Source organism: Prunus persica, chromosome G1, assembly GCF_000346465.2.
Source record: "Prunus persica cultivar Lovell chromosome G1, Prunus_persica_NCBIv2, whole genome shotgun sequence".
NCBI classification, from domain to species: Eukaryota; Viridiplantae; Streptophyta; class Magnoliopsida; order Rosales; family Rosaceae; genus Prunus; species Prunus persica.
In genome coordinates, this window is record NC_034009.1 from 5,248,761 (window position 1) to 5,265,719 (window position 16,959).

General features: G+C 35.1%; 1 protein-coding gene across 4 annotated transcripts; it reads left to right on the plus strand.

Moving 5' to 3' along the window:
• On the plus strand, positions 551–12,699 carry LOC18791202. 4 transcript variants are annotated; one of them, XM_020554237.1, is made up of 22 exons: positions 551–740; positions 2,677–2,728; positions 2,818–2,894; positions 2,974–3,107; positions 3,222–3,318; positions 3,443–3,500; positions 3,919–4,027; positions 4,133–4,256; positions 4,341–4,536; positions 4,624–4,949; positions 5,766–5,854; positions 5,984–6,054; positions 8,080–8,196; positions 9,033–9,098; positions 9,575–9,712; positions 10,468–10,573; positions 10,652–10,723; positions 10,824–10,882; positions 11,124–11,283; positions 11,464–11,630; positions 11,799–11,837; positions 11,933–12,699. In XM_020554237.1, exons 1-22 carry the CDS (start codon positions 688–690, stop codon positions 12,260–12,262), a joined length of 2,640 nt encoding a protein of 879 aa, XP_020409826.1. In that variant the 5' UTR covers positions 551–687; the 3' UTR covers positions 12,263–12,699. The 4 variants fall into 4 exon arrangements, with proteins under 4 accessions (XP_020409826.1, XP_020409828.1, XP_020409825.1 ...); XM_020554236.1 differs by having other exon boundaries at positions 553–740; positions 2,806–2,894; XM_020554239.1 differs by lacking the exon at positions 11,799–11,837.

Consider the following 16,959-nt stretch of genomic DNA (forward strand, 5'->3'; position numbering starts at 1 on the left):
CATATGAACATGTGAAATTGCTCTATGCGATATTAGTTATTATTCACATTCAACACTTGGTAGTTTATGGATGCAATATTACTAGAAGAAATTTTTTTTGAGAGACACTCGTGTCGGAAACATGTTGTCAAGTGATTTAAAGGATAGAGAGAACAAGAGAGAACTTGGGAAATCCATGGTGTATCGTTTCCTTCTCATTAAACTCCTTTATATAGGATTATGATATTTTACATGATTTATAACACTTTACATTTTTTATTTTTTATTCATTTTTAAACTTGTCCTTGTCTTTTGTTTTTTTTGGTCGAGGTGGAGAATTTTTATTAGGCAATGTAATCTTATTTCGTTTTTATCTTTTACTTGTTGTTTTCATGCCCTTATCCCTGCTTTATCAGGCCCAAAAGATCCTAGCAAATGAACCCATAGCCATGCCCAAAAGAACTTCAACCCGGCCCAAAATACTGTGACCCACTTTTGCCAGCTCCGCAAGCATGAAAGGCCTCTTTGCCTGTCTGGCAAAATTTCTGTTTCTTTCCATCTCCTGATCAAAATCAAACACATCTTCCGAAGCTGCTCGGAGAACTTCGATGGTGTATATAGCGCTGCCTTTCGCGGTCGATCTTCGAAATCCCAATCGGAATGAATTCCAATAGTGTGCTCTAATCCGAACGATTCGGAAAACAAATCATGTGGTTTTCGTTTTGGAAGCCCAGGGATCGGTTCTCCTTAGACGAGCTCAGGTTTGTGTACCCCATATTGAATTCAAGCTCAATTTAGCTCCAATTTTGTATTTTTCGTTGGTTTTCTTATAATTAAGTTGGTGTTAATGCTTAACTAGGGTAATTACAGGCTACTGCGTGGTCACTTTGATGAATTTGATTATATTGTGACTGAAATTTTTACATTTTAGATTATAATTTGGACTTGCAGAGTTAATTTGTATGTAGAAGTCTAAGCATGGTACAAAGACGATTCTTTTTGTTTTTATGTTCATTGTTCTGTTTGATTTCTGAGAAAGTGGTGGGAAAGATAGGGAAATAGAAATTAGCTAGTTTAGCATTCCTAGAAGTAAAATTAGTGTGAAGGGTAAAGAACTTAAGTGGATACAAGTTCTGTATGCTAAAATAAGTAAAGAACTTTCTGTTGCCGGTGACAACATTGTTTGTTCTGTAGCTTTTAATAGAGGATGCTATTGTCTGAGGGAAATTTAGATGCCAAATATTCGAACTGAGAAGTAGGAAGCCAGCTTGACATAAGTAAAAAGAGTGTTAGAGACTGTACCTTTGGACTGTGAGTGATAGAGGATGCAGAAAGGGGTTTCAATCAAGGTTGTGGAATCATGTTGTGTACATGAAGGGCCAACGGGGGTTTGAATCCCCATGGCACCTTGGTAGTGTGTGTGTGTGTGTGTGTGTGTGTGAAACCCCCCTCCTTGTAGTTTAGACTATCGCTTGTATTTAAAAAAAAAAAAAATGTTGTGTACATGAAGGGGAAGCTGGACCGGCTTGAATGTTCTGTGGAAAAAAATTTGAATTTTGGAGAACACGCAATTTTAACCACTTGGGTCTCTGCTGTTGTTGTAAAGATAATAAGGTGGTAAGCTAGTTGAAATGCAAGTCATACATGTTATAAGTTTTAAAGAGCCACAAAGAAGCCTGCTGCTTGCTCTAGGACTAGCATGGTGAAGGTTTATCTTGATTGGGAGGAGTTCATGACGATTTACAAAAGGCGTACAATTAACTGGCTAGAGCTTGAAATAAATAAGGGTGGAAAAGCATTTCATCTTTTGTCAAATAAAAAACTAGAGAGAAAAGGAACAAGGGTTTAATATTCTCCTTTAGAAGATTACTTCTTATTACCTGTTGGATGATTTGTCGTCACTGGCAAAGCAACTTGAGGACCAGGAGGTGCTCAGGCCAACCTCACAATGTGGTCCATTTTCAAACCCTTAACTTTTTAGGTCTCTTTAATAATCATTCCTTCAAAAATAAAATAAAACCGAAATTGTTTAGCTATGATCATAATTTCAGTGTTTATCGGACAAATGACATCCTTTAAATGAGATCATTTTTATTAGCATTCACTCAAATGGGGTCCTTAAATGAGCCATTTTTCTGAGCCACATGGATGAATAATGTCGTTAAATGGGTATCTCAATGGTCCATGTGTGATCCCATGGCTGAGAAACAAGACTAATTGTATATATACAACACATAGTGGTGGAGTTAGATAAGACAAGGTACAGACATGCTGGATCTTGAAAAAATTAGAATACTCTGTGGTAGGAATATACCCCTAGAAAAGGATATGCTATATAACTATTAAACCTTAGCTGTATTATCGAAAACTCCTCTTCGTAATTATAAGAATCCCTTTGTATCTATCTGGTTACAATACTTGTGCTTTTCTAATACATTGATGGTACCTAACATCCGATTCTGAAGATGCCTTTTTTTGATCTCTTATAAAAAACAAAGAACCTTTTTTTAGTCACAGTTTTTCCAATCCTGAAGTTCTATTGGTGCATAATTTCTTTCTTTGTCATTCAGGAGCATTGGTTCATTAGAGGACTGGTGGTGTTTTGGACCTTGATTTAAACACATGTTATGTGATGTTTTGGCATTAAATATTTGTCATAGATATGTTTGTTAATCAACATTTGTCTTACTGGAGTAGGTATTTAACTGACCAGCTGGTAAAAGTTCAGATTGTGAATGAAGTGAACAAGGTAATTGGAGTCAATCTTCTTCCTCTTTCAGCTGAATTCTGTTATTGAAATTGTTTTCTCAATGTACCAACATTTAGTCTGTTATAAAGGATTTCGTTATTGAAGCGCTGAGATCAATTGCGGAGTTGATAACATATGGGGACCAGCATGACTCGACCTTTTTCGAGTAAGACTTCTCAATACTTAGTGTTGTTTGATGTATGTTTTACTGGTACTTTTTTCACATTGTCCTCTGAATTTTCCAGATTTTTCATGGAGAAGCAAGTCATGGGAGAGTTTGTACGAATATTGAAGGTTAGCAGAACTGTGAGTGTTTCACTTCAGTTGCTGCAAACAATCAGCATTATGATCCAGAACCTAAAAAATGAACATGCCATATGTAAGTTGTTTCTGAAGAAAGATACTAATAAATTTGCAGTTGCACTAGCTACTCCAGTTGGTTATAACCATGTTGATGGATTTGGTGGTGTGACCAATTAATTTTTTTTTGCAGACTACATGTTCAGTAATGAACATATGAACTACTTGATAACTTATTCGTTTGATTTCCAAAATGAAGAACTACTGTCATACTACATATCCTTCTTAAGGTTTGTTTTTGGTTTCTTTGTTGTCCTTATGATAATTGATGATCACCCTATATACAAGTTCTCTGCAACTAGTACTTTTTCTGACATGTTTGGTTGCTATGTTTGTGTGGTATGGGCTGTGAAGAGCAATAAGTGGAAAGCTAGACAGGAATACAATTTCTTTGCTTGTAAAGACTCACAATGTAAGTAATATTTTTTTTTTCTTCTCTTTTATTGTGTTTATGGCACTTACAATTATCTTTCAAATGGAAGTCACTTTAAACTTTTTATGTATGTGGTTTCGTAGCTAGTGATTACGTGAATGCGGTTGCATGGAATATCTAAGGAAGATTGCTAGATCCTATTCCAATTTCTGTATCACTAGGCTCCAAGATTGACATTTTAACTCCTTAAAAATAGCCTCCAGTTTTACAAAATACGTTCAGGCAGACACAGTATGAGGAATTGAGGATTATGATTTACTTGTCCTGCCTTAAATTTTGCACATTGCTTGCCTATCACCTATAACTTCTAAATTTTGTATGTAAAGGCTTCATTGATTAGTTAATCTCTTTAATTGCTAATTTTCCTGCATATCTCTCTTTTTCTTTCTGCATCTAGGATGAAGTGGTTTCATTTCCCCTCTATGTTGAGGCAATACATTTTGCCTTCCATGAGGAGAGCATGGTCCGCACTGCCATACGGGCTTTGACGCTTAATGTTTATCATGGTGAGTTTCGTCTCTGCTTAATAAACTTAAGACACACACAACTAAAAAGTGTTACCCTGTTCACTGCAACTTATTTGATACGTAACGGTTTGTTCTGATTTTCAGTTGGAGATGAGTCTGTCAATAGATATGTCACCAGTGCCCCTCATGCAGATTATTTTTCAAACCTAGTTACATTTTTCCGAAAGCAGTGCATCAATCTAAATGCATTGGTTTCTGACACTATGAAGTAAGAGTGATAGCATCATTCTAATTTTACCATAGCAGGCTCCATTCATTTTCCTAAAAAGTTTTCATTTGAATTTTGAGACAGAAATCTGGGTGCTGAATCTACAGAGACAACCACATTAATTTCTGCCGCTGTTGATGAGATTGAGGACAGTCTCTACTATTTTAGTGATGTTATTTCTGCAGGAATTCCTGATGTTGGGAGGTTAATTACAGATAACATCTTGCAGCTTTTGATATTTCCATTGCTTCTTCCTTCTCTTACAAGAAAAGCTGTCGAAGTATGGAAACATACCCTTTTTGCTTCTTTTATAATTACAAGAATGCAACGTGCTCTTATTTAACCTTTGCTAGCTTTGTAAATCCAGGGGGTACAAATTGGCGCTGCCATTTCTTTATATTTGGTTTGTTGCATCCTGCGCATAGTGAAAATCAAGGATTTGGCAAATACCATTGCTGCTGCTCTTTTCTGTCCATTAGATGCTGTCGTACCAAAGTTCGGATCTAAGCCCAATGGCTATACGCCTTTGTGTGCTTTTGAACATGAAAGTGAACCGCCAGACAGTAATAATCTAACCAAGGCAGATGCTGGAATACTAAGAGTTGATGTGACAAACTTGTCAAGCTCTCCCAAAATCCACTCAGCGGATGTCCCAAGAGAAAATGACTGTTGTGATTTTCATTTGTCTTTGAGGTAACATGATGAGATTGACTACAACTACAAAAAAAATTTATTTTTATTTTTCATACTCCAATAAGAGTAAGTCTCTAATGATAGACTGCTCTGCTCTGCTCAGTGACATCGTTTTTATTATTTTGATTTTATTAGCCTGCCAAAATCAAATTCATAATGTGTTTCTCTAGTTTGGCACTCTGGTAAACATAATAAGGATAAAGAGGAAGATAATTTGTGTTCCTTTGCGTGCTTGTCTGATCTTGAAATTTTGCCTTATGATATACTATGCCACACTGGAGTTCATTTATTGGAAGTAACTTGTTTTCTCTTGATTGTTAAACTGTACGTTCTTTTTTCTTTTGAAGATTTTTTTTTGGTTGTCTTATAAATTGCAAATTAGACGTATGAAATCAAGTTTTCTTGACATGGGAAATCGAAAGGAAAGAAAATTAAAATTGGGATACATGTCTTATTTATGAGTGAAGCAGAGATTTTTGGAAGTTTGAAAACATGTTTGTGCTGATTTATGCTTCCTGAAGTGATATTGCTGTTCATTTTGAAGTTGAAACTGTGCTTTTGATTACAAATTTTATTAAATTTCTTTCACTTGATAAGAACACTCGATCCTTATAGTCAGAACAAGGCTAAGTTGTTGTTAAGAATTGTCCCGTGGAAATCATGCATTATCCTCTTTAGATTATTTCAGGAGGATGAATCCATGCACATAAAATTCTGTGAAACAATCTCAGTAACTTAATTCAACTGACTCGGCCTAATCCCAAGTCTTTCCAACTATCTTCTTGTTATTTATCATTATGTTGATCATCTGTGTAGGGAGGCTTTGATTTCTTATATTACTAGTGGGGACGATGTACAAGTGGCGGGTTCGTTGAGTGTACTAGCTACTTTGTTGCAGACAAAAGGTTATATTGCTGAAATGCAGATCTCACTGCACCTGCTTCTTATCACTGTTTCCTTACCAAATTCCACTTCTGTCAAATTAACACAACTGTTTCTTGTCACTGTTTCTGACCAAATATGCACTTTTGTAGAATTGGATGAATCAATGCTAGATTCTCTTGGAATTCTTCCTCAACGCAAACAGCATAAGAAACTCCTGCTGGTATGCCATTCCTCCTAAGTATCTTTGTGATATTTTTCTGCTTGAGAAATGAGTTATCTAATCAAAGTCTCAGAAAACAAGAGAATTATTAGAATAGAATGGTTGATATCTTTGTCATTCAAGGACTTAGATGACATGTGGACGGCAAAGGGTCTGGTTTAGCATCCTTTGGGTCGGTTTGATAATATAGTTTTCAAAATTTTGAAAACCAAAACTAAACCAAGTTTTGGAATTTTAAAAATCAAATGAACCCTAATAAATTTTGAAAACAGAACCAAACTGGTAACTTTAGTTTGGAATGGTTGGCTTTAGCAGTTTATTTGGTTCTTAGGTACACGCCAATTAGTTTTCCCAGATTACACAAGACTTCCTTGAGTTAATGGCGATGTCTGTGCATTCATATGTCCAGTGCCTTTTATTTTCTCCATGGGTACTGTTCGATCTAAGCTTCCCCTGTTCCCCTTCTTTTAAGCAATAATTGTATTTTTCGTCATAGATGCTTTCTCAATATGACCTAATTTTGACAATTTAGTGAACAGCGAGATATAGCAATCTTATTGTTTGAATTCCTTGGTTAGAAATGGGTCAGAGCTGTATGGACAAAAAATAAAACTAAAGTACTGTCACTTACATAGGCCAATGTTAGGTTCCATTTTTTGTTTTTGTTTTTAAAACCGCTGAGATATGTGTACAGTGAGCAGATTTAGGAAAATGCGGAAGATAAAATTTAGACGAGATTCCCCAACATCCCTGGGACATTTTCGTTGTTTTTGAAAATGTTTTCAGAATGCGAGATTAGAAGGTGAAAACGCGGAGAGTCGGAATTCCGTTTGGCTCTCTTTTCCTACGCCTTTTTCACTCTCTTCGCATCACTCTTCTTTGGTGAAATAGAGATTGTTCAAGGATTCCAATTTCCTATTTTTATTTGAAGGATTTATATATGTGGATTCACAATCTCTCTCTCACATTCATTTGAGCTGTTTTGGTCTCTTCAGAAATTCTCTATGTTCAACCTCCATAGAGACAAAAACAATGAAATCAAAGACCAGAAGGGTGACCTTCAGAAAACCCATCTTATCTAATTTTGCGGTGGATGGAGAATATCATCCTGAATTTTGATAATGAGGCACAAAAAAGAATGAGAGAGGCGTTCTAGTCAATGAAAATGAAGAGAGACAGGATTAGATAGAGACAATGAAGAGAGGGGTAGACCTTGAAAGTGAAGAGAGAGAGGGAGGGTTAGACCTTGAAAGTGAAGAGAGAAGATAATGAGACTTTTGTTTTTATTATTTACTGGAAAATAAATGAATTTGGTTCGGATTATAGTTTTGAAGAAGGAAAATAGGGGGATACAATTCTTTTTATGAATGAAAAAATGAATAGAGTTTTGGAATAATTTTAGATGAATTTAAAATACTGGTATTAATGGAGAGGGGTCGCTTTTTTCTTCACAATTTCTGTTATTTTCACATCTTTGTACCAGATTTCACTGTTTTTGTTTTCTGAAATTGTCTTGGATGAAGTTAGCAGACGCATTTTCAAATCTTGAAAATACAAATTTGTTTTTTCGTTTTCATTTTTGCAGAAATGGTTTTAGAAAATGTTACGGACCCTTAATTTCCTCTTTTCCACTTACGACTCGTCATTTATCCCCTTATTGAGTCACAAGAGTTATAGTTATAAATAAAGAAAATGATAGCTCAAAGGATGTCCAAGTAATTTGCATACTGAGGGAGTATTTAAAGTTAACCAGAGAATTGGGGTAGCTGCATGTATAGTTTTTCTACTTGATATGAGCCTGAAATTTTTTCCACCATTTTTTTGGTCTTATAACTCATGCCTAGAGCAATGCTTTGCCACAATTTGTAGTTATTCTTCTGCTATCTTTATCCATGTTTTGTTTTTGGGTTTTGATGGTTTTATTTAGATCTGCACTGTCGACTACTTTGTATGATTGAAAATGTTGTTGCATTGTTTAGTTTGAAATTTAATTGAATTTCTTGTTTTCTTGTTGCATTCTTGCAGCAAGCTTTGGTTGGTGAAGGCTCAGGTGAAGAGCAGCTATTTTCTTCAGAAAGTGGCTCATCGAGAGATGGTGTCGAATTTGGTAGTGAACTTGATAGCTGTCTACAAAAGCTTAAGGTAGTAATTTTTTTACAGTAAACATGTGGCCATCCTTCTTCCTAGCTTGCAAAAGAGTATTCCAGAGAGAGCTACGTTTACTGAACCATTCATTGCACTCATTGAATCTTCTTTAGAAAAGACACAAAGCGTTTCCCCTTTTTTATGTGGGAACGAATGGCAAAGATTAGTCGTTTTATTTTACCATAGTAACTTTGTCAGTTTAAAAATGGTAAGTCAACTTTTTACACAGATCCATGGGTGTAGAAGTTAGTTGTTGACTCTTCTAAAACCCATCCATATTGCATTCCCTTGGAGTGAAAGTGCTATCATGTTTGTAAACCATTTAACTGAACGCTACATTCTGTGTGTGCACACATATTCTTTAAATACGGTGTTTATATTGTTGTCTATTCCTCTTACATCTATTATGCACCAAAATGTAACCACCCGAGGGGTTCCAAGTTTTCCCTGAATTTCATCAATTCCAGGCCCAAGTGTGTGCTCATCCACCTTTTTCCCAGAGGCTAACATTTCCTTGAGTGACTGTAACTACGTGTCTTCCTGTAATAGGGATTTGTCAAAGACTGTAACTATGTGTCTTTCCAGAGGCTAACATTTCCTTGAGTACCAATTATTTTACGGAACTGGTTCCAAGCTTTCAAGTTGTGTCAATAAATCAACAGTTTGGGTTAATCATTATTATGGTTATTTATCTATTTCATAGCTAATAAAAATTTAAGGTTTCAAGTTCTAGAATGTTCCATTTTCTTTAAGTTTTTAGCTTGTTTTCATTGTTAGTTGTTGCCTATCATTATAAATTCTTCATTGGTTGGTTAACCTTTTCTAACTTACAGGAGCAGTATGGAGTTGTGTGTTCTTTTCTGGAAGTGAGAGCTAGCCCTCGCGTACACAGATTCCAGGTAATTCTAGGAATGGGATGGTTGTCGAGGTTGGGGAAGTTCTCAGGGGCTAAGATGAGTTATGTTTTTTTTGTTTTTTTGTTTTTTGTTTTAACAATTATTTTATCTTGTAAAATAATTTGCCCTAAAAAAGTGACCACATGCTGTGCACATGACACTTGTTGATGGCAAATTAGATGGACTTTGTGAAAGTTGACGGCAAGTCCTGAATATATAGCAAGTCATTAATTTACCGGAAAAAAATTGTCTCGGGTGTATATTCACAATTTAGTGATAGTTTAAGGGGTAAAATGACAGTTTACTCTTTATACAATTAGTAATCACATCTGTGTTCTCTCTCTCTCTCTCTCTCTCTCTCTCTCTTTTCCATACACGCAGACCCTTTTTTCTTTCCCCTTGTATTATTCAACTGAAATGGAACAGTGTTGTCTGTTTAAAATTTGCGACGCTAATATATTTCTTGGTTTGTTGCCTAGGTGCTTGACGCATTGGTTAGTCTTTTTTGCCGTTCAAATATATCTGCAGAGACATTATGGGATGGTGGTTGGCTTTTGCGCCAGTTACTTCCTTATAGCCAGGCAGAATTTAACAGCCATCATCTCAAGTTGCTGAATGTAAGCTCATTTCTAACGACAGAAAGAATAGTAGAAGAATAGCATATTATCTGTGTTCGTTATATAGGTTTATAAAGAACCCCATATTATATGTATGGTACTTCTGTTGGTATATGACTAAAGTTCATGTTTTTTAGTGGATAAGAATTTAGGTACTAGATAGGACATGGCAGTCTTAACAGTTTCATGTACTTTGTTTGAATTGGGTTAATGGAACCATCTATTGATGCCCTCTTTTTGGTATGATCTCTGTGTTTTCTTATCGTCTTTCTTTCATTTATGTTTATATTGTTTATAATTTTGTTGTGTACTGTTTGGCAAGGTTTTTAAAATTTATGTTCATAAGACTTATTTCCTTTCTTGGCATGGGGACCCTTTGTACCCTTATTTGTGGTTTTGTACTATCTTGCAGGCCTTATAGATTTAGGAGATGCCAATTAAGGGGGTGGACAATATTCTTGAAGTATTAGAATTATTAATAGAAATGTGTCTTTTAAGGCCATGCAGGCCAATGTTTCTTCTACTTTTTGATCTGGAAGGGATCTTGATCCTAGACATTGTTTTTACATTTTTATGTTCCGCCCATGGCGCATAGATGTAGACCTCCCCACATGAAAAGAACAACAATGCATAGGCTCAACAAGAAAAAACCTCTCTTTGAATTCTTATTGCATCTAAGTAGAGTCCATATTTTCCAAACTTTCCAGATAAAATACTTGAACATATTGTGTACAAATATTCTTTTTCTTATACAGGATTCGTATAAGAACTGCGCTAGTGCTCTTCTCAAAGAGACCAGAGGAATCTGGCCAGATCTACTTATTACAATTCTCTCTGATGAATGGAAAAGGTGCAAGAGAGGTAATTAAAAAAAAAAATTCTATGAATTATGAGTTGGTTTTTTAAATGTTTTATTGATGTTTTTCTGGAAACTTGTAGCAATAGAGGCCTCCTCCCCTCGGAAAGAGCCCAAGTGCATTCTGTTATCATCTCCGAAGTTCTCTTCTGAAGGTAGGATGGAGACCTGTTGTGGATATTTAATTGAAGGATTTTGAAACCTCCAATGTTGTTTTAAGGAGACATTGAATTAATGTCTCTGTTTTCCTAACAGATGGTATAACAAGTGATTCATCGTTTGTTGCTGGTGAAAGGATGTGTGAATTGGTCAAGGTTTGTGTTGGCACTCTATAAAAATTTTACGATGTTGTCAGATAGACGATTATACTGGAATCCATGAAGCTCAATATCTTAGTATTTTTGTCATTGGTCTGTGAATCTTGAATAAAGAAGTAAAAAGAGAATGTTATAGTTTATTAATCAAATACATAAGCATGTCAGATGCATTTGTCTTATGTAGCCCCTTGTGGTACCTGAAACATTTTTCTGGCGGCTAATCTTTATCATACTTCAGGTATTCGTGCTTCAACATCAACTCCAAATTTTCTCCGTTGGTAGATCTCTGCCCGAGAAACCTCCTATTGACCCTCCAGCTGATATTTTTGAAAATTCCCGTGCACAAAGTGCTGGCGTAGATTCCTCAGGTCCAAAGCTTGGCACTGAGCTAAGGCTTGGTCAGTTCTCTATCCTGCACATATTTGTAACTATAAGAAAGTTTTATAGTACATATGACCTGTACATGTTAATTTAATTTTCTGACAGCCATCATACACTTCAACTTCATATAAAATATTTTATTTCTTTAACCCAACATGGAGTATTTCTTGATTAATTTCTGTTGCTGCCATATGCAGTTGATGCTGTGCCTTGTAGAATTGCGTTTGAGAGGGGTAAAGAACGTCATTTTTGCTTTCTAGCAATCTCTTTGGGTGCATCTGGGTGGGTTGTTTTAGCTGAAGAGTTACCCTTAAAGGAGCCTTATGGAGTTGTCCGTATGGTTGCACCTTTGGCTGGTACCGATGTATGTTTATAGCTGTAGTGCTTCATTTTCCTATTTTGATTTCACATTTTTGTGTAGCATTTATAGCATCAATGCTTCCTTTGCATTTGTTTATATTCAATCTTATGGTTTTCTTAAGCTTAGAATATGTTCAGTATGTATATTATTTCTGTGGTACTCTCTCTACAGTTCATATTGGTAAACAGTACCAGATGTTTTCTGTGGAAGGTTTGTAATAATGACCTAGTTTATTTATTATTTTGAATAATTTCAGACTGCTATAGTTTCACATGTATCTAATCTTTTCTTGTCATTGCTTTCAGCCAAAAGTTGACGATAAGCATTCAAGATGGATGCACTTGCGGATCCGTCCATCCACTTTCCCCTTTGTGGAGCCTGCTAGATATGGTGCCTACGGGAAAGCGAAGACAAAAGCTTTGGTTGATGGCAGATGGACCCTAGCATTCAGGGATGAAGAATCTTGCAACTCTGCTTTGTCTATGATTTTGGAGGAGATAAGCCTACAAAGCAATGAGGTGGAGAGAAGACTAAAACCTTTACTTGACCTTGAAACCATTGTAGAATCTTCAAACTCTTCTCTAGGTCCTCCTAAGGCTACCTCTTCTTATTCAACATTTTCCAATTCTTTATAGGTCTCCAACGTTGTCGAGTTTCCCAATAATAGTTTGCTATACTCACACTATCCTTTTGCAAACCTAGTCCCAATTCGAGATTCGAGATCAATATGTGCACACCCTTTGTATATTGCACCGGTTGGGCGTGTTGATGAGGGGGTCGAAGACCAAGAAGTGAGTTATTTATGGGGGGTGGGAATATTTAGTCACCCTTTGTATATTTTTCAAACAACCTTAGGCATACCCAAAATGTAGAGTAGCACCGGGATTTTTGTACCATTCTTTGTATAGAAGCTTTCCACTTGTCCTGATTATTGAGTTTATCCGCTTTTTCTTCTCATTCTTTAGCAGCTCCCCTAACCCTAGGCTTTTACTTCCATAATTTTGTTATCCCTGTAACAACATTGTATAAATGAGGTGATTTCTATAGTGAAGGCTTTTTGTGCATTTGTTTTCGTATGTGTTCTTTAAAGCGGGGCATCTGTAGAGACTGAAAAATAATCCGATGCCACAGATTTTGATGATAAAACTCAAGTGAAAAAGGGGAGACTCAGGTTATTGAAAATTTCGTCAGTGAGGAAAATGAATTACAGCCCTACTCCTGAAATTTCCGGTTTCACCTTCTCTTTCATTCAATCATTCATTTGTAAAAGGAAAAAAAAGATTCATCTGCCTTAGCAAAACCTTCTCTCAAGACTCGAGCACTTTCCAACTGATTCATCTGCTCCTCTTTGAATAATCAAATTTATTTCGCTCTCATCTGATTGGATGCAATGCTTTAATTTTTCTCTCCTCTTTACCAATGCCATCTACAATAATAATAGCTACGCAGTCTTGTTGGTTGCTAATGCTTTGTGCCTCGTATTATATTTCTTATCTTCTTATGAATTTTACATGGGCTTGTGATATTAGATAGTAGCATGGACTAGTGGCATGCAGCAATAGCCCATGTAAAGTTAGATAATTTTTCCATCCATTTTTGTGCACACCTTCCCCTTTGAAAAGTTTATTTTTTTCTCTGTTTATATTTTCTTAAAATGAGTTTGGGATCTTTTAAAAGTATTCTTTGGGAATTCTAAATCTATTTTCAATTTTGATTTTCATGCTTATATGATTGAGTGATCATGCTTCAAAACTTTCTTAGGGTTTGATCTTGAAAGCTATTGTTAAAAAGCTTTGAAACCCTTCAAAATTTCGTGGGTGGAAACATAGTTTTTACGAGTCAAAAATGAAAAAGAGAGAGCTCTACAAGGACAAAAGTGAAAATTCATGTAAACTACATGAACGATTAGTGCAAATTGAAATAATAATAATTTTAATGCATCTGAGAGAAGTGTAAAATTCCCCTTGTTTTTGATAATATAAAGAACAATGAAGTACAATTCTAATGATTATATGCCTTGTTCCTTTCCATTCTAACGATAAATAAATGGTCTTTAATTAACTTGCTACGTTTTTTCATAAAAACAATTTATTATGCTCTTAACATTGTTAATAATAATCGAAGATATTAATTAATGCCTCTTTTGGAAGCAATTATTGAACAAACAAAAGTGGGGGGCCTATTACACTACTAAAGAACGGCCTACCATGGAGGAAAATAAGACTCCCCATCATTACTAGACCTAACTAGTGATAAGAGAGATGATTCTCTACGAATTCTCTTCTAATAATAAGGACACTCCTATTGAAGCAGTGAAAGGTAGATTAGCAAATAGCAACAAGACTACGACACTTGCAAACATTACAAAATTGAACCAATTAAACTTCATACTTTTCATTTACCAGTATTTCGCTTCCCAATGCCAGATAAGGTCACATATTCGAATTCCAACAAATGACTCGGTAACAGACTCATCAATATAATTAGCAAATATATTAGAATTACTACCGACTAGCTATTAGTGGACTGGTATTTTTTTGTTGTAAATATAATAGCATTACTATCAACTAGCTATTCATTTAACAATAGGTACCAAATTGAATCCCCCCTATCAGGTGGCATTATTACTGAAATTTAATAAAGATGGTGATGGTGTTTTCTCCTTTCTTTTGCTGACTCCCTCCCCATCTTATGAAAGGGTTTTTTTTAAATTTATTTTTGGCAATTAAAAAATTTTGGGCCTTTTTCTCTTATTATGTTCCACTAATTGTATGGGCCATGTGAGTGTTATTATGGTCCACTAATTGTATGGAAATATATGTTCATCATTCCCCTATAATAGACCAGTCTTTTGATCACACTTGGACTTGGAAACTTTACTAAAGCAGGCCAAGAATAAAAATGATCATATCATAAACTCACAAATATGAAAAATATGATCATGTTGTATGATAGGAAGACAGTCCCCACATCCGCCGTTCGATACAATCATATGGTTTGCTATTATGAACCCTTTTAGGTCAAAGTAATCATACAGAATGGCAAGAAAAAAGAAAAAAAATTTGAACCATAAAGTGTCATTGGCTTGTAGTGGAGATTGGAGACTAATATTTGTTTTGTGAGGAAGCCCAATGAAACATGTATCATTACTCATTTTTTTCGTGGCAATAATGACCGACATATGTAGTCATTGATTATGGTCAAAAGAGTAAGGGGGAAAAAGACAATGGTGGTGAGGTTATATAATGCTACAACACAAATAATTTCTTAAAGTTTGAAGGTTGTTTTCACGGTTATCTTAACGAAGGGGTCAATGGTGTAAAGATTCATAACTATGTGGTTGTAAATTTGTAATTTAAAAAAATTGAGGATGGAACTGAATACAAACTGTAATTAACCAACCCTAAAATTTTATTTAAAATATTATTTCTAGCTAATTATGTTATAATTGATTCTCTCTCCCTTTAAAAGTTAAAAAAATAAAAAATAAAAAATACCATTAATTAGAAAGGTCATATTGGGCAAAAGGTGATTGAGAAAAGCTTGGTGGTGACCGGTGAGTGGAAATGGAACTCACCTCCCTAGGCTACAATCTTCCACTTTCATAATCTTGTATAGAATAGTTGAGCCTAATTCATTTTCTTATGAATGGGAGTTGTTGATGTCTCAAAAAGTAATCATTGCTCGAAGGACATGGGCATTCTTTTTCTCTTCCCTTTTCCCTAACAAATTCTTTATAATTAGTTGATATGTCATGAGGATTATACAAATAATTTAGTATTACGATGTAATGATGAACAAGATGAATGGTTGTACTCCATCGTAACCTTATCTTGCAAACAAGTGTAGGACCATATATAATTTTTTTTAGTGTCAAGTTTGTTAATGTCCATTAATGGTGTAATTAGTGTCTAAACAAAAATATTAATTTAATTTAATTTAATTTATTTATAATGCCACAGGAATCAAATCTCTTTATAGAGGATGGTGAGGTACTGCGGATTAGATAGCCTAGCAAGATAGATACACATACAGATTACATTTGTAAAGGAAAGATTTGCAATTTATATATGTATGTTTATTAATTTAAGTACTTCCTCAAAAGCCTAAAAAGGTTCTTTGTGGTATGATGGTTGTGACTTGTGAATAAGCATGCTTGCTGAAAGGTTACGTTGGGATTTCACGGTTTCAATTTTATGATACGGCACCAATTCTATATGTATGGTTCGTACACACCAGAACACACACACACCCCTAGATAGTTAGGAAGAGGGAGGGAGAGAGAAAATAGTCAAATTTGTTTTCTTCAAAGAGTACTTTTTTTTTCTTTTTGGTTATATTGATATTAAAAAGGATGATCTTTCGATCCATCCGAATCGGAACATAATTTCCCACCCTTCTTCGCCACTTAAGTTAGTTTTAAATTGTAAAGAACCCATTAGTGTAGTGGTTTAGAACAATTACTTCTTTAGAAAAAGTCTTAAGTTCGAGTTCTAGCATCCTTGAAATGTGAGAGAGTTTAGTGTATATATAAGTTTTCTTCACATTTTATATAGTTAAAAACTTAAAACTATTTACCATGGACACAAGAAACTAATGACTCATTTGGGAATGCTTCTTTAGGAAGTACTTCTGTTTATAAGCGCTTCTAGCCAAAGTGCTTATATTATAAAAATGTTAAAATTTTCATAAGAAATCCGAGAGTTTTCTGGAAAAGCACTTGAGACTGCTTCCTAAAGAAACACATACTAAGTGCTTCTCCATAAAGAGTTTCTAGATTCATAAGCACTTGTCAAAAGCTCTCAGAAGCGCTTTTGTTTATCAGAAAACGCTTGTACCCCTTCTAGAAGCATTTCCAAAGAGACCCTAGGATTTTCGGCCTCCTCTATAACCTATTCTTCTGAGAGATTTGGGGACTAAACGAGTTTTGGTCCTCGGGAGCTTTAGGCTTTAATGTGTGAGAAAGGTTCGAGAGTATTGGGGTTTTGGGTTTTGAGGTTAAAGAGTTGTTGGAAATCTTTGCAATTGCTTTTGCTTATTGGGTAAGAATACCCCCAAAAAAAAGTGTGTTCCTTCTTTCTCTTTGCATTTCTTATACTTCTGCTGCATTGTTTGTGTGTTTTGTGTGAATCTTTTCACAATAATATATATTTGAAATCTTTGAATTATTTGCTATGAGAGCACAAGAAACTATGCTTTTGGTGATAATTGCTATGCTTTTGGTGATAATCTTTGGTCCTTATAATTTGGTGAAAAATAAAATGAAGTGGGAGAACAAAATTAATTAGTTTGCAGTGGAAGATGGAAAAAAAAATGGAGAAAACAGTGTGAA